The sequence below is a fragment of the Cinclus cinclus genome, chromosome 6, assembly GCF_963662255.1.
Source record: "Cinclus cinclus chromosome 6, bCinCin1.1, whole genome shotgun sequence".
Taxonomy (NCBI): domain Eukaryota; kingdom Metazoa; phylum Chordata; class Aves; order Passeriformes; family Cinclidae; genus Cinclus; species Cinclus cinclus.
The window spans coordinates 10,108,283-10,130,257 of NC_085051.1; the positions used below are offsets into that span (position 1 = coordinate 10,108,283).

The following is a 21,975-nucleotide window of genomic DNA, read 5'->3' on the forward strand; positions in this document are numbered from 1 at the left end:
CGCGCTCTCTGGCGGCTGGCCAATGGGGCGCGGCCGAGTCCGCGCGGCGCGGCCCGAAGCGGTACCTGACGGATCGGGTGAGACCCGAGCCCGCCCGAACGCGGCCGAGTCCCCGAGCGGTGCGGCCCGGCGAGGCGAAGAGTCCCGAGCGCGTTCGAGCCGTTTCCGATCTCTGCCGAAGGCGGTAGCGAGGAGCGCCGATGTGTGCCGAGTCCTTTCCGATCGTAGCCGAGCTCCGCTCGCCGGCCCGAACGGAGACGCCCGAACGGGCAGCGCCCGAATCCGCCCGAAAGCGACCGAACCGGGCCGAACGCTCCGATCGCGCCCGAAGGCGGGTGGGCGGGGCGAGTGGCCGCGCGCGGGCTGCTGGGACGGCGGAGGAGCGGCGGGTGGGGCGGGGCTCCAAGATGGCGGTGCCGAACCGAGGTGAGCGGTGTCACGATAGCAACACGACAGCCCCTTCCGGGGCACCGGGGGGGCTGTCGCCCACCGTGCTAGAGGTGACTTCTCGCGCGTGGAACACGACTAGAGCGAGGCGGGGCCGAGGTCGAGCCCAGCCCCGTTGGCATATCGCGACAGTCCCGACACGCTGAGGCAAATCCGGGCGGCGCCGTGAGCAGGGGCTTGGCGCATGTGCGGGTTTAGGAGCACCTTGACCTCAGGAAAGACGCTTTTCTGAGGCCGAGAGACAGCCCATGAACATCCAGATCTTCCCTTCAATTTACTAACTGCTGGGATTCAAAGAGGGAAAAAAAAAGCCATCCTTGGTGTGATCAAAAGTATTAATTTCCAAGGCTTTCACTGAGGTCAAAAGTTTTCTCCCGAAACTAAATTTCTGCCTTGGGTAGATAAAGGTGGCTTAGAAAATTTGTGCCGAACTCGTAAAAAAAATAAAAAATCCCAATCTCAGGTCTGAGCAGTGAGATGTTCTGGGGGATGTTCACCACAGCTGCTGCCTTTATTACAGTGTTATGTTAAAAATTAAAACATTTGTTAGAAATGGGCCATGTTCCACCACAAAACCCCATTCTCAGTGTCACTCACTCTAAAATCAGCACCAGCCTGGATAGATAAGCACTGAAATTACACATTCGGGCGGTTTAACAATCCCTTTTGACTCCGAGTCGCTCTGCAGGGTGTTCTCTGGGGCTCCAGGGTTCATCCCTGTGAAATGTCCCTGTCGCTCTGAGGGAGGCAGCACATCCTCGGGAACAGTGGCTGCCATTGGAACAGCTGCAGGAGGCTCACTGTCCTCTCCTAGGAAAGGATTAAGGAAAGAAGAGTTCAAATATAAAGTTGGGAAGCTGCCCTGAAGGAATTCCCTCAGAGTTCCCTGTGGGAATTCCATGACTGATTATCATACAATTCAGCATCAGTGGTGTAGCTGCAGTTTTGGATAGTGAATGAACATAGAATCATGGAATCCTGGAATGGTTTGGGATGGAAAAGACCTTGAAGCTCATTCAGTCCCATCCCCCGCCATGGCCAGGGACACCGTCCAATATCCCAGGTTGCTCCAAGCTCTGTCCAGCCTGGCCTTGGACACTTCCAGGCATCCAGGGGCAGCCTCAGCTTCCTTGGGAAAGCTGTGCCAGGTCCTCAGCATGCTCACACAGAAGAATTTCTTCCCAATATCAAAGCCATTTTCCCTTGTCCTGTCACTCCTAAGTGACAGGATGACTGCTGGGAGCCTCCAGTCCCTGTACAGGGAGTCGAGAGGATCAGGTCCCAGAGGCATTTCAGATCATGGACACATGAATCACCTCAAATCATGTGCCTGTTTCCACTGTGTTCCCAAACTGGACACCTTAATTAGCTGCCTGGAGTTAGGGGGAATTAATTTGGGCATAAATGCATAAAACTCTGAGGTGAAGAGGACATTGACCTCAGGAATTTAGGAATGAGGATGGTGGCGTGACAATGACATGCTGTCCCTGAGGAGACAGATGAAATGGCTTTTCACCATTTTTACTCTCCCTGGAACAGAAATCCTGACTTGGCAATTCCTCATGTGTCTGAGAGAGGCCAAGAATATTAATGAGGAGCTCAAAAGGTGCTTTAGTAGGTTGGTACCATCATGTTGCATGGGAATTTTATGTGATTTTTTCTGAAAATAATAAGGAAAAAAATTGAAATGTGTTGGTTGGATCATTGGAAGTCCTTGGTTTAATTTCTGTGGGCCATCAGAACACACTGAGGTTGGATATGGAATGACTTTGTGAAGGGAACTAGTTTGGAGGGATGATATTTAGAGGAACCTGGGATCCTTGCGTTCTCCAAACTTTCTCATAATTTACAAGCAAATGGATCCCGTGTTTACCTCCTTCCTGCATAGTTGGAGGGGATGAAGTGTCATCTGCTAGGAAAAGACGGGATGAACAAGTTCTGGATAATGCCTGTGCACTCCTTCAGGCTTTGAAAGAGCCTAAAGTTCCTCACTGAAAGTGGCTTTTCCCAGTAGGGATTTTCCCCAAATTATTTGAGGCTTTATCTAGATGAAAAGGTTATTTTTGGAGCCTGAAGTCCACAATATGGAAAACAATAAATGTTCCTGGGAGATGAAAAAAAGAGATTTCTCCCAGAATTTAGGTACCATTCTTAGAATGTTTCTGGATTTAGACTTTTTTTTTTTCTCTTTATTTTCTCCTTCTCCATGGCAAGGAAGAACATCAGAGATTGTATCCTTTCTGTACCTCTGCTCTCTCCATGTGAGAATCCTGGAGAAGACAGCCTGAAGTGGATTCCTATCTTCTGCCTAGTAATTCTGCACAGTGCTGTGTCTGTGCTCTTGAATTTTCCATCAGTGTTATCCACAGGAAGCACAACTGGGAGCACATTGCTTCCAAGGGAAAGTGTTTTGTGCAGGTTTAGCTAGGATTTGCCTCTGCTGGGCTCCTGCTCCTGCAAGAACCCCTTTAGCCCCCCTGCAGTCATGACTTAACCCATTTTGTTAGGAAAGGAGGTTAAAAATTTGATTTATGGACTGTTGGACACACCCCCTGCATCACAGCTCACAGACAGCTGACACAGCTGACAAGGGGTAGTAAAAGCAGCTCTCAGTAGTAACTTCCTCCTCTCTTATGGTAAGTCACCCCACCTTTACTCCTGCCAAGATCCCAGTAACCTCCTAGGAGGAGACACCCTTGGCTCTGGAGATTTCCATGCTTAGAACCTATCTAGTAATCTTTTGCTCCACCTTCCTTCAACTGGAAAAACCCCAAAACCTGGTTCTGTTAATAAAATGAGCTGCTCTGGGAACTGGAATCCATCCACGGTGCGGGGGTGGGTTTAGAAACGGGATGGGCAGTTCCTGTAAAAGATGAAATCCCTGCTTGGAGATATTCCTAGGATTTGAAAAGGGCTGGGGGAGAGAGAGGAGTGAATTAAGGCTGTTTCTTAGGAATTTGCATCTCAAAGCTGAGCTCAGACAGGTATGGAGCACAATGTTTCCATGCTGTGGGCATGAACAAGGCCTGGCTGCTGCACAGAGCCACCTTTCTCCAAACACAAGTTTGATGGAGTTTGCCAACTCGGTCAACTTCCTTAAGGCTGACTAAGTGAGAAGTGTAGAAGTAGTCTGGGGCAATGTACACAAGCATCCCCACACTTCCTTCAGGCTAATGGATGCCCCACTACAGACCAAATAAAATTCCTTAAAAAAGGAACTAAAGCCAAGCCTGAAACAGCAAGCTTTTATCCCAGCCCATGGTGTTCACAGCCTCTAGTTCCTTCCTGAACTCTCCCCACAGGCCAGGCATAGCTGGACCATTCATTATAAAGAGGGAGTGCAGTGTATTTTGGGGTTACTGAGAAATGGTGATTTTTATGGAATAGATCCCACCTCATTGCTGTGAGAAATTCTTAACAACAGTTCTCAGCTGTCATCACTTCCCTTACACATCCTGCTTTATGTAAATGGGATTTATTACATCTTCTACTTCTTGGCAACTCTTGCAATGATTATTTACAAAAGTAAGTTGCAGGTATTGTCCCCAGAGCAGGCTGTGCTGATGCACAGCTGGGTTTTGTCCTGCTGTGTTTTCCTGCTTTATTTACTCTGGTTTATTCTCCAGGTCAAGTTTTCAGTTATCCAGATGATCTTTTGGCTCCTGATCTTGCGGTGCTTTTTCTTATGGCCATTCTGGAAGTGCCTCGATTGTACTTGGGTAGGTCATGTTATCAGTACAACTGGAATGTAATCTGTAAACATGGATCATTTGGAAATGGAGTCTGTCAGTTGAGCAGATATTTGGAGACCCCCTACACCTTTCCTTTCACTCCTGGGCACACTTGCAAGCACCAACACCCTTCTTTCACTAAGACAGAAGGGCAGGAAGGGCCTCCTGATCTTGTCCAGAGCTTGCCTTTAAGTCCAGTTTTTAAAAAACTCAAATCACTATTAAAATCTGCTCAATATTCCCAAGACATTTATGCAGGATGGGGGCCTTGAATCAATCTGAGTGGCTTCAGGGTTGAATTTATTGTGCTGCCTTAAAGCTCTCTGTGTTTTTGCTTGGAGCCTGATCCGTGAATAATGAAGTGGGGTTTTTTAATGTAGTTAAACACCAAAATCTACTGAGCTGGGCTTGGAAAATAAGCTGCAAGGAAGAGAGGACACCTCCACAATGACATCATATGAAACAGGAATAGATTAGCAGGGAATAAGACTTGAAAATGAGGACTGGACTCCAGGAGTCCACCAAGGTCACCGCATTGAGTGCAGGGCTGGGGGGCTCAGGGAGAGTTTGATTGTTGAAGCCGAGTATTCAGAAGGATGCAGCTTCAGAAATGATTCTCTGTGGTGCCATGGCTGTGACTATCAAATTATGAACTTACTTAGATTAACTTTGGTTAGTTTTCCTGTTTTGAAATGGATTGTCCATTGGTGTTGGGTTTGTTGTTTGCTGGCAGAGCCATGATTCAGGCTGGTATTTCAATGTATTTTGAGCTTTTTTAGGACTCAGCAAAGTCAGAACCAGGGCCTTTTTTGAGCAGGAATATTCACAAGTTACAGCTTGAGCTGTTGTCAGAAGAAACGGGACGTTTGGTTTCTGTTTCCTTGCAGGTTTCAAGGGTAACCTGACAGAAGCAGAGGCGCCGCTGGGGCTGAGCCTGGGGCTCACGGTGGGCAGCGTGGTGCTGTGTGTGTACCTGCTGCAGTGGCAGACCTATGTGCTGTGGGCAGATGTGCTCCTCAATGCAGTGCTGCTCTCGGCCTACGGGCTCGAGTCAGGGCTCAAGGTCACGGCCATCGCTGCCTTTGTCAGCTGAGATCCTTCCCACATGCCTGCCACACATTCCTTCTATGAAAGAGTGGGGCTTCATTTCCACTACTGAAATCCTTTATATATAGAAACCCTGTAAAGCTTCGCTCTGTTTAAGTTCTGGGGACTTAAATGTCCTGCCCAGGAGCTGTGTGATGCTTTCCATCACTGGCTTATTTATGGACAAAGGCAAGGGATAAATTGCTGAAAACCCAGCACTGGCATTCACTAGGGGTCAGTACTAAACATGCATTCCCAACACAGGATAGGAGCCAGTGCTGCTGGCATGGTGGGAATTTTCATGGCACAGCAGCAACATGCAGCCCAGTGACACAGAAATGAATCAGGCCAGGGCTCACTTGTGCCTTGCCACCACATGTCCGTGTTCGAGGGCACAGCTGCTCTGCTGCTCTCATTTGTGTTTCCAGACCTCAGTGGTAATTTCCCTGACTTTAGTAGGGCAGAACCTGATGTATTCCAGTGGGGGAGAGTGGAACTGGGTTTTGTGCATACCTGGAGAGCCAAGCCACAAGGTTTGGCAGCCAGGTCTTAACACACTACGTGAGGGGATGTTTGGTTAAACAGGATGGCTTTAAAATGAACAAAACCATTCACCATTTATTCTTCTTTCTGTCCTGTTTAAAAGTCCAACAGAATGTTGGCAGTTTTATTTCTATTTGGTGTTAAATTTGCTTATTTCTGCTGTTTTGCAAAAATTACTGTGTTCGAGCCTGTCTTTTAGCTTCTAACTGGTGCAACTGCAGAGTTTTTTGCTGTCTCAAAAATATGTGTTAATGGAAAGCTTTGGGAGTTCCTGAGTTTTTGAAGAAGCCTATTTTCTATTCAGAATTTCCTATTTTTGTACTTTTTTATTCATTCAAATAAATAATGGTTTAGATCTAAAGAGTGTTTGAAATGCAGAGTATCTTATTCAGAACTTGGGCTCCAGCTAAGTCACCCAAAGGAAGACTGTGGCAAGCCTGGATATGTGTGAAAGCCTCTTCTGATCCTGATCCTGCTGCTGTGTGGAGCCCCCCTTCTCCTGTCCTGAGAAGGTTAGAGCTAATTTGCATTCACCGGGGCTGAAAATTGTGGGCTGCAGGCCTGTGGCACCTCAGCCACACTGCTCTTTGCTTTCTGGTGGAGGTAGAAGGGGACAAAAAACACAGAAGTTCTGTGGAAGGGCCCTGTTGCCTCCCTCAGTCATTCAGTGGTTGCACTTGATCATCATAGAGGGCCTTTCCAGCCTTAAGAATTCCAGTACCTAAAGGGGGCTTACAAGAAGGCTGGAGTGGGACCTTTCACAAGGGCGTGTAGTGACAGGAGCAGGGGAAGTGGTGTCAAGCCAAAAGAGGATTGGTTTGGATGAGATATTATCAATAACCTTGTGACTCAGAGGGTGCTGAGGCCCTGGCACAGGTTGCCCAGTGAAGCTGTGGCTATCCCTGGATCCCTGGAAGTGTCCAAGGCCAGATTAAATGGGGCTTGCAGCAACGTGGTGTAGTGGAGGGTGTCCCTGCTCTTGGCAGGGGGATGGAAGGAGATGAGTTTTAAAGTCCCTTCCAACCCCAATGTGTCTATTACTCCCAGGCCAGGCAACACCACGTTCTGTCCACATTACACCTGACAGTCACAATCAGAGTACAATCAGGGCACAAATCCCCTTGGACAGGTCCTGCTAAACCAGGGCAACAGCTGGCCCTTTGTTGCTCCCACTGAAACATCACAACAACAGAACTGGGGCTAAGGAGCACCCAGGAAACTGAACAAGCAAATGTTTCTGTGCTTAATCTGCCTGAATAAAGCCCCCACCTATTTGTCCTCCCAAATTTGCTTGGCATGATGGAATGTGCCATCACATGCTTGTTCCAAGGAGTGACCAACATACCGAGCTGTCCCTGCCCCATTAACGATCAAAGCACACAAGCAAAACTCTTCCTGGATAGGCACAAAAAGCCCACAAACTTTTCCTGGTGTTTGCACCTGCCTTACACAATGGTCTGCCCACAGAACAACTGACAGGTTCTAAAGGGAATATTGAAAAGTGGAATTTTTACCTGAATACAGGTGATACAGCAAACAGGATCACACAGGTTAATGCTGAGTCACAGCCCCTGTGCTTCAGCTTCTTGGGGTGATCACCACAAACAAAATAAGCACAAAATATGAATTATAAAACATGGTGAACCCTTTGCTCCTTCCCCATCACCCAGGTGAAAAACAAGGATCAACAGAGAGTGCCAATACTTGGTGATATTAAGGCATGGGGTAAATATGCATGTAGGATAACAAACATGATTTTTTGGGCTCATTTCAGAGCAGAGCCTGATGGTTGCAACTGCTCAGAGCCCTGGCTGGCTGTTGGTGCCTGCTGGGGTCAGGTGGCACCAACCTGGACTTGCATTCTCACAAGGGCAGGACAGCTCTGGTTTCAGTTTTCCAATTCCAGATAAAATTGTCCATGAACTCTTTCATGGGGTACTGCTATTGCTGACAGCCCTATGCTCTGTGATGAAAGATGAAGCCTGGTAACTTCCGACAACTCCTTCATCCCAAGTATTTCCAGGCTTTCAATGGGAATTCTCATTGTGTTGGTGTCTCTGATTCCATGGTGGCATCTCTCAATGCTGAGCTGGTACAAAGACCCAAAGTGAATCAGCTTCAGAGAGTTTCCCTAACCAGGAGCTCCTTTCCAAACTGTTCCCACTGCTTGGAGAAGCAGGGCACACATAGCAAAGCCATTGATGACATTTGCCAGACATATGATCACTGGAACTTTTAATTATGAGGCCCAGCCCTTCTGAAACAGGACAAGCAAGTTGGATGCAAACAGCATTAAAAATTTAGAGGAACACATATTTTGAGGAGCTGGGTTTGGGTGGTGTTTACTCGACAAGTCTTTGTTCTTGAGCCATCACAGAGGTGTCTGCCGCCAACCTGATTTAAAAGGCTGATCCTGAGAGGAAAGTCAGCCTCCTGGGATTTCCAGACTGGAGATACTGGGAGATAGGGTGTTATGGGTCCATGACTTTATGATGTCCCTCTGGAGTGGCCTGGTGCTCCAGTGAAGGAGGGAGGACAAGGACATGCTCTCAGTTGGTTCCACACCTGGGAGCCATGCCAGGAACCGCCACCATACCACAGGGTGATTCCCTCCTGCCAAAACATTCCATGATTCTCTGGTTGCCTCTGGCCCACCCCCACTGGCACCAGCAGTCAGGTGGGACAGCAGGGAAGGTGTAATAAGCTCTGCTGTGGTTTTCTTCCCTGCCCAGAGGAAAAGTTGCTGCCTCTGCAGAGCAGTTAAGAGATTTGCTGTGGGGCACAGCAGCTTACAGTAGCTCTGTCTTAACTGTGAATGTGGAGCTGGATAGGAAGCAGTGCCTTAAAACACCATCCTGTCAATTCCCTGTTTTCATCCCAGGAAAAGTCAGGTCAGGGCAGCAGTCCTCCTGAAATACCCCAGTGATGCATTTTAGGGAGTAGGGTTTTCCTGCACAAAACCCTCCGGCTACTGAGGGCTGCACCTGGCTGCACCAGGCTCCATGACAGCTGACATTCCCACTGCATTTTCTTTGTGTTGAATTGATATCCCTTCTCCTGCCTGTAGAGCACTGGTACTAAATCCTAGTTTTCCTAGGGCTGGCCGTGTTCTCACAATATACCCCCTGGGATCCTGGCAAGGAGAATGACGGGGCACTGGGTGGGAGTGTCACACCGAGTATTGGTTCATGTTCTCCCGCAGCAGGAGAGGTCGTGGTCCTGTCAAACCCCAGCTGCCGAAATCCCGGCTGTCTGTCAAGCAGGGAGGGACCTGCTCTCCCCCTGCCCTCCCGGCTCACCCGGCTGCATTCCTCCCGCAGGAACTCACCGGGGCGGGTCCTCCGTACGCGCCTGGACCCGGGCCAGGCCCTGCGCTGGGCATAAGCCCCTCAGAGAAACCCACAGCAGCGGGGAACTCAGCAAATGTCAAGCTAAGGAGTTTGGGCTTCTCCCAGACCGCTGTCCTGAGGAGGAAGCCTTTCCTTGTTTCTTTCCCTGGTGTCACAGTTACAGCTGTTTCCTCCCCGGGCCAGCGACACCACGGGGTCTCGCTTCACATGGACGTGGCAGGCGTTCAACACACAGCGTGGGCATGGTGGAGAGGTCTGCAGACGTGCACCTCCATAAAACACTCTCAAAAGTCTCAGTTTGAGGAGAGGAATGGCTAACCAGAAGGATCCCACACTGCCATGGTCACATCGATATGACCGATCTGATATTTTTCCTGCCAAGGACACCTTCCATTATCCCAGCTTCTTCCAAGCCCTGTCTAACCAGGCCTTGAACAATTCCAGGGATGAGGCAGCCACAGCTTCTCTGTGCCAGAGCCTCAGCATCCCCACAGGGAAGAATTTGTTGCCAAAATTCCATCTAAACCTACTGTCTTTCATGGAAGAGCTGGGGTAAAACGAGGGGCTTTATGGCCACGTAACCCCAAGGAGCACAATGCCACAGAGGGGGTACCCAAAGGGGACTTTGCTCTGCACCCCTTTTTTGGGTTTTGCTTTGGGGAATGTGAGAGAAAGGACGCTTTGCATTCTCCCTCCGTCTCCCAACACCTTTCCTTGCCGCAGACGTCGGGACAGAGAGCAGGCAGGGGCGATGCTGAAGGAAAACAAGCCACGAGCCAGCGCTGAGGAAAGCCCTGGGCTGCACAAAAGGTGCCTTGTTCCCCCCATAAAGCGGTCGGGCAGCACGTCCCCTCCCTCACCGGCGATGGAAAACTGAGCTCCGAGCACTCCTTCACCTCCCCTCGCCACCTTCAACCTTCCCATTGGGTACAAAATGTTCTCGGGAGCAAGAAACCCGAAGTTTAATACGTCCCTCCTGGGTTCTTGGTCGCCTTGCCTGAGGAGCGGGCGAAGGCTGCAGCAGCCCCCGGCGCTCCCGGGGCCACCGGCTCCTGGTTATACAGTAACCTGTTGCTCCGGGTCCCAGCTCCACCTCTCGCTGCCTCCACATCCCTCCCCTCCTCTCTCCTCTGCCAAGGAACCTCTGTCACCTGCTCTCAGACACCCGGGGCGAGCGGCACTGGGAGGAAAGGGCAGCGGGGAGCCACGGTACTGGGGACCCCCAGGCCGGGGTGCCGGGTGGGCTCTGCCTCTCACTCTCCTTCAGCGTTCGGGGCATCGGGCTCACAGCCTGTGCAGGGAGGACAGGGAGCTCGACTGCTGGAGAATGGCAGCAGGATTTAACTAGGAAGGCACGGAAAACTGGGAGAGAACTCACGGGAGCTGAGCGAACTGCGGGAGACGAGAGCGGCTTCTCAGCACCGGTGAGTCTCTCTTTGCAAATCCTAAAACTTCATTCCCCTCCCCAACTTTTATCCACTTCAAATGTCTATCTGATTCTGCTGTGGAGGGAACATGGCTGGAGAGGGGCTGTGGCCGGAGAACTATCGGTGTAGTTTTCTGTTGTTTTAATTAAAAAACGATGAAAAAACATACTTTTCCCAGCATTGTGTTTTCTAAGTTTGTTTTCCGTCCTGGTGATTCCCCACCGGGTGAGATCCAGTAGGTGGCAGTTTCTTGGCAGCAAAATGTCCATTTGTCACAGAACGAGGCATTTTTTTATGTTCCTAATGAAGTCTGGAGACGTAGTTTTGAGCAGCTGTTTGTTTGCAAACCTCGGGGTTTCTTCTTTTGGGGACATGTGTAGAATTTCTGGCCGTACCCCGCCGGGCCCCTCAAAGAGCTGCTGCTCTTGGTGGGCGAGCTCTCACTACACCTTACTCTGGCAGGATTCGCCACCCGATTTCAGCACGGAGGGAAGCTCGGAGCTACCCTGTTCCCTCGCCTGACAGCTCTGCCTCCTGATGAGATTGCATCTACGTTAACGAGTCACAGCATTCCCGTACCCTTTTCTCTTATTTTCCTGGAAAATGCCCGTGCAAACTTCACTGAGGACAAGGCTCAGGGACAAATGCTGTGACCGACATTATTTTCAAATACTGGAAATAACTGTGACACTGCACGCTAGTAAAATCCGGTGATTGCTCTGCTGTAATTAGGGCAACAGGGAGTTAACACTTTTGTTACTGGGCTGCTCCAAAAGCAGGGATCAGATCCATCGGTAGTTGTTCATCCAGGAGTGCCAGAACTTGGCTGGGATATCCCCCAAAAAGGGACTTTTTCTGAGGTAAAGAAGTGACAGCCAGAGGCTGAGCCCTTAGCTGATACAGCAGGGACCCATGCAGGGTTTCACATGCAGATGCTGCAGGCGACAGCACATTCCTGGCTCTGTTTTGCTCTGTGATTGAGTTTTCAGTTGATTAAGAAGGAAAATTAGTCCTTCACACACAGAAAGGGTAGGCAGCAGTGCTGAATCAAAGAGCCCTTTAAACAGGACTGAGAAGAAGGACTTGGGATCCACTGTGGGAAGTTGTCTGTGAGAGGCAAAGGTCATTGTTTGTCCATGTTCAAAACCAAGGTTTGAACTGGTGTTAGCTCAGTTTGCTAACTATGGCTCAGTTCCACTGGGCTCAGGCCTGCGTTGTTCCTGTTGCTGGTTTCTACAGTTGAAGCCTTGGGAAAGAAATGGTGTTCTTCCAACTGTATCTCAGCTCTCCAGGTGGTCTAGAGCAGGACCTACTCCACTGTACTCAGCAGGGCAGGGTGGGTTTGTCATATAATCATAGAGCTTAGAGCACAGGGGATGTTTTTGAGCACCCGAGGAAAAGTTTAGCAGCAGCATTGTTGAACTGGCTGTTGGTGAAGTCCCAGGAAGGGAGCAGGTGTGACGCTGGAGAACAGCTATGACGTGTGCACACTGCTTGCGTGGGGCCATGGAGCAGTTTGCCAAGACAAGCTTTGAGTCCTTGGCCTTCTGCCCCTGTGCCATGACCTCTGATCTCAGGTAGGGCACAGACAACATGAGAGAGGATCAGCAGGCAGCCTGGATCCTTCTCAGCACCAGGAGGAAATGTCTTCTGAGCCACGGGATAGGTATCGCAGGGGCAGACAGGATGTGCCTTCAGAGCCCACCTGCAAATCACTCACCATCAGTCAGAGTCACAAAGCCCAGCCCTGAGCCTGAAATAGCTCTGCAGATCATTGCTCCTGAGTCTCCATCTACCCAACTCCCACGGATGGTGTGATGGGTTGATGGTAGGACTAGATGATCTCAAAGGTCTCTTCCAACCATGATGATTCTGTGAGGGCCATTGCAGAGCAGATGCTGTCTGTGGTGATATCACAGCAGCCACCATTTTGCCAGGCTGTGACAAATTGTCATGGCTGCCTGCCTGGATTCATCCAAGGGCATGAAGAGACAGGGAACGGTTGTACAGGAGGACCCCCAGCCTGCTTGCTCCACTCTGGTCACTCAACCAGGCTGTAGGTCCTGAGAGGAGACCTTGCTGGGGAATGGCTGCAGGGCCAAAGCTGCCAGAGGTTTGTTGGCATCTGCCCCTGGATGAGATGGCTTGGAATATGCTGGAAAACAAAATGCTTTTCGTAGGGTCATGAGATCATTCTGGAAAAGAAAGATTCCGAAGAGACACTAATGCACTGTAGGACTTGGGAGGTTTCAGTCCTTGTGGCAAAAAAGAAAGGAGCAAAACAGGGAGAAGAAATGTGTCGGCTTGTGTGGGCTTGAGAAACATCCATATGAAATAAGTCCTGAGTGCGTGGGGGACTCTTGGAGTATTATTCCCAGAGGGCTGGATCCGGGGGTGCTGCTTTGGAGCACTTTCTGTCACACTCTTGGCTTTCTCCCTTCCATGCCATCGTCTCTTCAATGTGCTGGGTCAGGGCAAGTTTGTGGTTTGAAGAAGACTCAAAACCACCATTTTTGTCCTTGAATGGGGCTGATCAGGGCTCATGAGTCCTTTCCACAAGTGCAGTCAGCAATGCTGCCCTTCCCTCCAGGGTGAACAGGAATGCATGGCCTTTAGCCTGCGACTTTGGTGTCACTGGCAATAAAACAATCATTCTTGGAAAATACTCGAGCCTAGTCTAGTGACCCCCAAGCAGAAGTGCCAAGTAAAGTCCACAGACTTCTTGGAGCAACAGGGATGACCTCCTGCACTCTGCTCCCATGGAATGGTGGCAGATACAGCAGCACTTGGCTCTGCCAGCACGTCCTCCTGACCCACCTGTTTGGCCAAGGCACAGCAGGTGCCCAGAAAAATACCCACCTACCTGCCCAGGAGGTATTCATGTTTTCCACTCCAAGGGAGCGGAAGGGTGGTACCTCCAGAAACCCTCCCTGCTCATCTGACTGCATTGTAGGAGAGTCTTTGCACCATCAGAAATGGTGCCAGGCACTGTACAACACCTGAGAGACACAGGAGACAAGATCCAAGGAGGCCCAGGAGAGAGTACAGTTTGGCTCTGGATCTCCACCTGCCCGCAAGACCGCAGTCAGGAATGCAGCAGAGCAGAAGGATTTTCATGGAGTGGGAAGGCTGTTAGCAGCATCTCTGTCTGCTTGCAGGGGGTTTGAAATACCAGCCTCAGGGAAAAATATGCTGTCACCCATCCCTAAAATATTTAGGTGTTAAAAGGGAAAGGAAGGGCATCCAGGGAGAGCTACTCCCAGGACGTGGCCACCTCTGCACATAGGTGAGGGTTTGTCTTTTCCCAAGGCAGAGAGAGTTTTCCTTTCTCCTGGGCTGGCGACAGTACCGCCTCCAAAATTAAAATGCATGATGCCAGGGGGGTAGCCAAAAAAATCATGGCATTTTACTTCCTGGTAAATCAGCTAAATTAGGAAGAATTGCAATTAAGGAAGGGAGGGAAGGGTGTGTAGCTGAGCTGGACTGGTTTGGAGATATTTCCCATTCACCTGAACTCCAATTCCCCAGGAGAGCCCAGCCCTTGTTCCCATACCCCAAGTGCTCCCAAGGGCGTTATTGCAACGTGCTCACTGCCACTGAGGATCTGCTGAGGAACAGAACAAAAGCTTCCAACCCCCAGGATGAAGTGGGGAGTCACAGGCTCTGCCTGCTCAGCTGCCCTGGGACAGGGACTGAAGTGCCCAGACAAGCTGCTGGGGCCCTGATTTTGTTGGAAGCACCAAGTGAGGCCTGGAGATGCCTGTTCCTGCAGGCACAGTGGGATCAGGGGACCCTCACAAGGCAAGGGGCTCACGGCAGAGGCTGGGCTCCTCCAGTCTGTTTGGCATGGAACTGGGATGCTCCTACCTGGGATGCTCCATGCCCTTACATCCATCTCTGCCTTAAAAGGAGGGTCCAAATCAACCCCTCTCACCATCATCTCCCACAAAGGTTCTCCTTGTCCTGCTGAGATGGACAAACACATCTCACATGTGAGAAATCCTGATCTTCAGTGCCAGAGGCACATTCCCCCATCCAGTCCACACTAGTAGTTTCACCTGTTGAGGCATTAGCCCACCTATTCCCCTCTCCTTTCCCACTCCCTGGGCACTGCCACAGCTTCTAGCAGAAATTTCAGCTGGACTGGAGGAGCTGAGAACCCTTGGGGAGATGGGATAGGATTTTGCAACAGCTTTGGCTGTCATGATGGGCAGGTGTGGCACAAATGAGCCCTCATGGCTCATGGGCCTCCAACCCAGCCTTGCCCCAGGTGAAGGCAGAACTTTCCATGGCTGGTGGAACAGGAACACTCCACATTTGTGGGCTGAGGTCTTTCAGCACTGCCTTGGAATGGGACAGCAAATTCTGGTTTCTGCTTGGGGCACTGACCCCCTAAAGCTTTCATAATTTGAATTTAAGTTTAGTCCTTCCTGCTTCGTTTTTTCTTTTTTCTTTTCTCTGTCTTATCATTCTCAACCTGTCTAGATTTATATCCTACAAAGGTAAAGGGCAGCCCATCCGAATGGCAATAAACCAAAGTTCAGGCACCACAGCTGATTCAGAAAGTGAAATAGTGCTGCTGGTGGGATGGTGATTAGGATCAGGCTGAGTCAGCACCACCCTCCTCCAGACTGTTTACACCTAACTTCCCTGTCACTCAAGATGGACAGAAGTGGGAATTATCTGGGAGCTGAGAATCTCTTCATGCCTTACAAATGTTGGCTGCTGGAGCTAGAGCTGACTCCTAAAATCGTGGGTGGCTCCAGATTCCCTCACCAGCAAATACAAAGTGAATTCCAAGCCTGACCCACCTCACTGCTATGGATGTGCCAGCGGCTTGTCCTCATCTGCCACTCATTCCTCATTGCCACCATCAGGACTCCCTTGGGTCAATCCTTATCCCACCACTGCTGCCAGCCAGAACTGTGACTTGTGGACACAAACTCTTCCAAGTCCTCCAAACTCCTCCGTGTCCTTTTCACAAGGGCATGGAGTAACAGGACAAGGAGGAATGACCTTAAGCTGAAGGAGGGTGGCTTTACATTAAATATTGGGAAGAAATTCTTCCCTGTGAGGGTGCTGAGGCCCTGGCATGGGTTGCCCAGAGAAGCTGTGGCTGCTCCATCCTTGGAAGTGTTCAAAGCCAGGCTGGACAGGGCTTGGAGCAACCTGGCACAGTGGAAGGGAGGGACAGGGCATAGTCCATGTCCATGACAGGGAAATGGAACTTTTTTCCAACTCAAACCATTCAATTTATGACATTACGATAAGTCAGGTTTGAGGCTATCAGTGGTGACTCTATGGAGGCAAAGCAGTGACTTCACTGTCAGTGCTGAGATAAACTCAGAGGTGTCCATTTGCCTGAGCCTGAGCTGATCCTTTCATCAGTAAATTCACTTAATAAAAACACCAGGGAGAGGAGAAGAGAGAAAGGTAATTGCACCCACGATATCCCTTAATAAATCATAGGCTGGAGCCTACTCTCATTCCTGACACTGCTGCCTCTTAATTATAGCTGTGTTCAGCTGAGGAGACAGAGGAGGAGAGCTGGGCTCTATGCAGAAGGGAGAACTAATTAAAATCTCTTTTCTCTGGGAAGATATTAATGTCTTCCTCTGGGGCAGAAGCAAATGGCCTTGTCTGTGGCCATTCCCGTGGGTTAACCTGTAACTTTGACTTTCACAGCCAGGCAGTTTGTCCTGTTTTTCCTACCTGGTGCTCTCAGCATTGCTTCTGGGCTGAGATACAGGACTTTCAAAAGTCCTTGAAAAAGGAAGAGAAATAACATGTACCCAGGTCTGTGCTTGTGCCTGCCTGTGCAGGTGTGGAGGTAAGGTTAGGTAGTAGGGATGACTCCTCCTGTCCAAGTAGAGACCACAAAAGGGTTTTGCACACTATCCCGTGATATGTGACACTGGCAGATTTCTGAGATGGAGAGAATATCCCAGACTGCACCCAAACAAATCTTCTGATTGGAGTTATATGGACTTTAACTGGCATGATCCACTTCTCCGTGAGAAGAGAGTCCATGACCTCAGGCTGGTGGGGGAAGGAGTCTTGTACCACCAGGCACCTGAACACCAGCATCTCTGCCTGATCTCCTGATGTGTTTGGGGCCTGGTCACATAGGCAGGCACATTCCTGATTCACCTCTTTTTCCAGCTCAGGAGAACAGAAACCCTGCCAAACTGTGGAAGAGGAGTGGTACATCTGAGCCATGGAAATGACAGCTTGACCCACTGAAGTCAAAGGGCTGATTCTAGGATTCTATCTATTTATTCTATGTTTCCATGATTCCCAAAGAGAGTAAGTCAGGAATCTCCAGCTGCCATTGCAGAGTTTCCATAGCAGGGAATCCAGCTAGTAAAGGCAGGCTCTAGTCCAACATCCATATATTGGATTGGATTCCCCCCGCCTTTTTTTTTTTTTTTTTTTGTACAACAGAAGGTGCAGGGCAGGTGTGCAAAAGTAGCATGAAAAGCTCTCAGGGATAACTTCAAGACTGTCAGGTTTGCTGTGAGTTGCTGCTGCTTGGAAAAGAAGTTGATAGTTTCAGTAGCTTAAAAAAAGCCAGAAAAGTTGTGCCTCTGTGAGAGAAGCTGCTGCATGGAGCGAGGCAGGAGCAGGTTCAACAGGATAAATTGAAAGCAAATGTACCAGACCTGTACTCATGGCTGTTCTCTGCCAGAACGAGCAGTAACACCCAAGGTGTGGTTAGGGCCATCGGCTGCCTGAGCAATCTCTTGACAAGGAAACACCTCTTGCCACTGCTGCATCTGCTCCAAGCTTAAAAACAAACCAGGAACAGCTCCTGTATCTGTGACTTCAGCCCTGAAACTTCCAGTGCTCTTCAGCTTGGGAGAGAGATGCTGAGGTGCTGCTCTTCTTGAGATACGTGATGCAGCCTGTGGCATGGAGACAGGGAATGAGGGAACAGCCGCTTCCTGCTGACAGAGCTGGAGGGGATCCCATGAAACCAGCAGCTGGTGAGTGCAGCAGGAACAAAAGGAGGTGGCTGAGAACACCGTTCAGAGCTAAGCATGGAGCATCCTGCCACAGGCCATTCAGGATGTTCAAAGTTTACACAGCTTGGCCAAAAGCAGTTGGAGAAATTCAGGGATGGAAAAGGGTACCAGGAGCTCTTCATTCCCACTGCTGGAGGCTGGGAAAATTTGCAGAGAGGCTTCCTGTGTTCCTGTCCTGTTCCTGGCTTCTCCTCCAGCTATCCAGGAGTGCTGCAGCCGTGTGTGCCCCCATCCTGCCAACAAGCAGAACTGAGGGCAGGTGATGGGAGAGATGATGGCCAACCCACATCCAGGCAACTGTCCCTGGCTCCTCTGAGCCATGGGGAGGATGGAAGGGAGGAAGGGAGCTCTGGCTTCAGTGACTGCTCAGTGGAAGGAAATGTACAGGTTTAGTCACAGTTCAGGAAGGGTGGCTTGAAACCAGCCAAGCAGCAAAAGCCCTGCCACAGCCACGTGCAAACTAGACCAGACAGGTCCTAGAACATCTGCCCCACACCTGGCACGAGCCTGGAGACACTTCTGCTCCCTGCTCCCTTCTCCCTGCCTGCCAACACCTGGTGAGCAAACAGTCAGAGGTGAGAAGGACGATGTGAAGTAGGAGAAAGTTGCGGGGGAGATCTGAGCTGCCAGCATCCTCAGCAGTCCTTGCTATTTTCCCAGAGCTGCCTCCAACATGATCTGCCCTTGCCAGGTGCCTGTGGCTGCCAGGATGCTGCTCACAGAGGTTGTGCTCCACTCCAGTGCCATGTGGGTAATGGGCACACAGATCCTTCTCTTGGAATCCTGTCCTGACAACTCGAGCTAAAGGAGTGCTTGGGTAGCATCCATGAGCTCAGCTGTAGGCCCCCAGGGCAGGATTCATGAACACCTGTCTGGAGAGCATCAGGAACAGCTCTATGTCCTCCTCAAACCACAGGTATTCCTGTGCTCTCAGGGCCACCTGCCCCTCCCTTCAGAATGACCTTCCCAGAATATACCATGTTCTCCAGTGTGCGTGTTTAGGCACAACTCTGCTTCTGCCAAACCTTTCTTTGCTCCAGAGGAGTCCCAAAAACCTGTGGCACTTTTAAGGATCAGGCCCTAATGACAGTCAGACCAGCAAGGAGAGTTCAGTGGTTTTAAACCCCAGGTCATGGTAAACACCACCTGGTTCCCCCTTTGGGCTTCAGGAGCATCCATGTGGCTTGTGTTGGTCCCACTGCGTGCTCACAGCCCTGATCCTTCCACACACAACTTGCCCACCTGACGTAAAAAGGCTTTCTTCCTCCTTTCACCCTCTCCTCTGAGGATTACAGGGTTATCTAGGCCAGAAGGCACCTCAGGACGTCTCCAGTCCAACCTCAAGAAGAGTCAGCTCTGAAATCAGAAGAGGCTGCACAGTTCATGCCTATCACCTACTGTTCTTGAAAATCTCCAAGAAAAAGAGAGGTCAACCTCCCTGGGCAAACCTGCTCCACACTGCCGTGGTTTCTCACAGCAGAAACCCTGTCCTTCATGTGCACTGCACAGCTTTAGCCTTTTGGGACTGGAAATCACCATGCCAAAGACCCTGAGGGCACACAGGAGTGGTCAGGGAAACTTTTCCTCTTTAAGGCGCTGCTGGAAACTCTTCTCTCCCCTTCACAGCCCAGGAATCAGTCTGGTTCCTCCTAGCCCAGTGCAGACTCCCATCCCAACCTCTGCATGGACCAGTTGTGCTTTTTCCTCCTCACCCTTGCAAGAGATTATTTTTTTTTTTTTGGTGGCAAGATTGTTAAAACATTTCTGCACTGCAAGATTAGAAGCTGCTATTTGAATTATTTTGATAAACCCAGCCTCACACATCCTTCTATTCTATACAAAACAAAGGGCAAAGGGAATGGGGTTTATTTTGGTTTTGGAATGATCTCTCCTGGGACTGTTTTGGTTACTGGGTAACTGGATGTTCAGGCTGAAAAGCCCTTCTGTGGTCTCATCCACAGCTTCACTGAAAGCTGAAACATTGGAAATCAACCCAGTGATTTCCTGTGACTGTACAGCTTGTCTTCTGACCCCAGAAACAGAGCAGGGCATCCTTCAGCTGGGTGTGAGTATTTTGAAACAGAACATATTTTGTACTGTCAATGAATATTATGGTTACTATAGGGTCTCTGTGAAAATCCAAAAATCTCAGCATTTTGCACATAAATCAATGATGGACAGCAGAAGTCCCTTTGCATGAACTCCCATTTCTGCCTTTCAGAGGTGAATGGGAAGGGATAAATCACCATTTTTTCCATTTAAGATTTATCTACCATGATAATATATATGAAAATAACATCTACAGAAGGAATTAGACTACTACTAAAAAAGCTCAAGTGATGTTTTCAGACCAAAAGCTGACCTGAGCCCTACCACATCTCCAGGAGACACCACTGAGCTGGTTAAACTGGTGTCAGGCTGTTTTCCTGCAGTGACACTCAGAACTGATTTCCCATGTGCCAAGTTTTAGCTCAAATGAATTGTTACAAATAGCCAAAAATACCCACACAGGATATGAGTAGGAAGCATAAAATAGGATGGGAAGAGATAGCAATGAATGTTGTCATGACTAGCTTAAAAAGGCTGGAAAAACTTTAAATATCAAATGGGATTTTTAAGAGATGAATCTCCTCCCTTAAATCATCTGCCCCACCCTCCCAGCAAAAAGCCCAGGATGAGTTTTACAGCAGGAGATTAAAATTACTGATGTTTCCCAAGCCCCTATTGCTATGGGCAGAGATTTGGAACAGGAGCAGAGTAGAATAGCTTCTCATTGGTATTGGCAGAGGGAGATGGGCTGTTGCCCTCTCTCTTTCTTTGGGAAAAGATGGGATGTTGTGATCTTTCTACATAGGCAGAAAAGGATTTTTAGTTCAGGTTGATCAATTGCTTCATGCAGATTTACCAGTGCTCATCTAACCCCAGAGACTTAGAGCTGACATTGCTGGAGACAAACTGAAGCTAAACATGGCCCCAGAGTGGCTCTCAGCCTAATAACAGCTTTTCTCTGATAGAGAAAAAGCTCTTGGCACACCAACTGCCCTGCTACATGCCTGAATTTCTGCCAGGGAAGTGAATCAGCATTTCAGGGAGTGACCAAAAATGCCCTTCCTTTAGGAGGAGGTGGTAGAAAGGGCCCTTGGATTTCAGCAGCTCTGCCTTGCTCACGAACCAGTCAGCACGGGGGAGTGCACTGACAAACAAGACTCCCTCTTGCCCCTCCCGAGGGGATGAGGAACCAGCCACATCCCCCAATTTTGCTTGGTGCATTTCAGCCCACATTGGGATGGCAGTGGCCAGGCAAGGATAGGCAGGGGGATCATGCTCTATCTGGGCCTAAAGGTTGGGAATTACTGTGGAAAATGAATCTGCCTGCCAAATACATCTGTTAGGCTTTACAGCTGTCCTGTTAGGGTTAAAGAAGCAGGAATGCTGAGGCTGGCTCATAGGGATTGCCCAGGACTGAATATGAGGAGAGCACTGTGTACTTACAGCAATCATTTAATGGAAAATTAAGACACTTGAGTGATTAGCTCAAACAGCAAGGCCAACCTGTCCCCCACCTGTACAGCCACACCTAGTGAGAAATGACTGATCTCCACCAGACAAACCAGGACCATCCAGGGGATATCAGCATGGTCCCTGTTGGACCAGGAAGCTTTGAAGCTTCTGGAAGAAGCAGTTTTGTGGTGGGTGCTTCGCATAAACAGAGCACCACCTTCCAGCATGGATGTGACAGTCCTGAGCTTTGTTCCTGGAAATCCCTCCATGACAAACACCATTCTGCTGTGCTTCTCTCCATCAGAGCAGTGACATTACTGTGGGAAGCACTAAGGACACAACAGGAGCCCTCACAACTCCATCCCAGCTTTAGTCCATCCTCACACATTCTGGGACGATTTGGGTTGGAAGGGACCTTAAAACCCATCCAGTCCCAACCCCTGCCATGGGCAGGGACACCTTCTCTTAGACCAGGTTGCTGCAAGCCCCTTCCAACCTGGCCTTGGACACTTACAGGGATGGGCACTCTGCAACCCCCACCAGTGCCAGCCTTTCTCTGAGTCTCCCAGCTGTTCCACAGATGCCTCTTGGAAAAGCCATCAGAGAAATATTCCAGCTCTACAGAAGGTGCACATGAGGAACAGCTCTGAGAGCTGGTTCCTGCAGCCAGGGACATGAGCACACAGCCAGTTCCAGGATTTTGGTGTTTTGCGTGAACACAGAGGTCATTCAATGCCCTCCTCCAGGCTGGGCTCGGCCGTTATCCATCCGGCTCTGGAATATGACACGCACAGGCAGAGTCAGTCCCTGTTTTTATTGGCCTGATCTCTGAGTCCTGATTTTTACACAGAACAAAGAAAAAGCT

General features: G+C 49.8%; 1 protein-coding gene across 1 annotated transcript; it reads left to right on the forward strand.

Annotated features, from left to right (window-relative positions):
• The first annotated feature begins 22 nt into the window (after positions 1–22).
• On the forward strand, positions 23–6,093 carry TMEM80 (transmembrane protein 80). Its single transcript, XM_062495750.1, is given in 6 exon segments — positions 23–394; positions 396–426; positions 2,662–2,678; positions 3,879–3,972; positions 4,074–4,166; positions 5,066–6,093. Coding segments are annotated over 6 exon segments (813 nt in total). The 3' UTR covers positions 5,272–6,093.
• Positions 6,094–21,975: the final 15,882 nt, after the last annotated feature.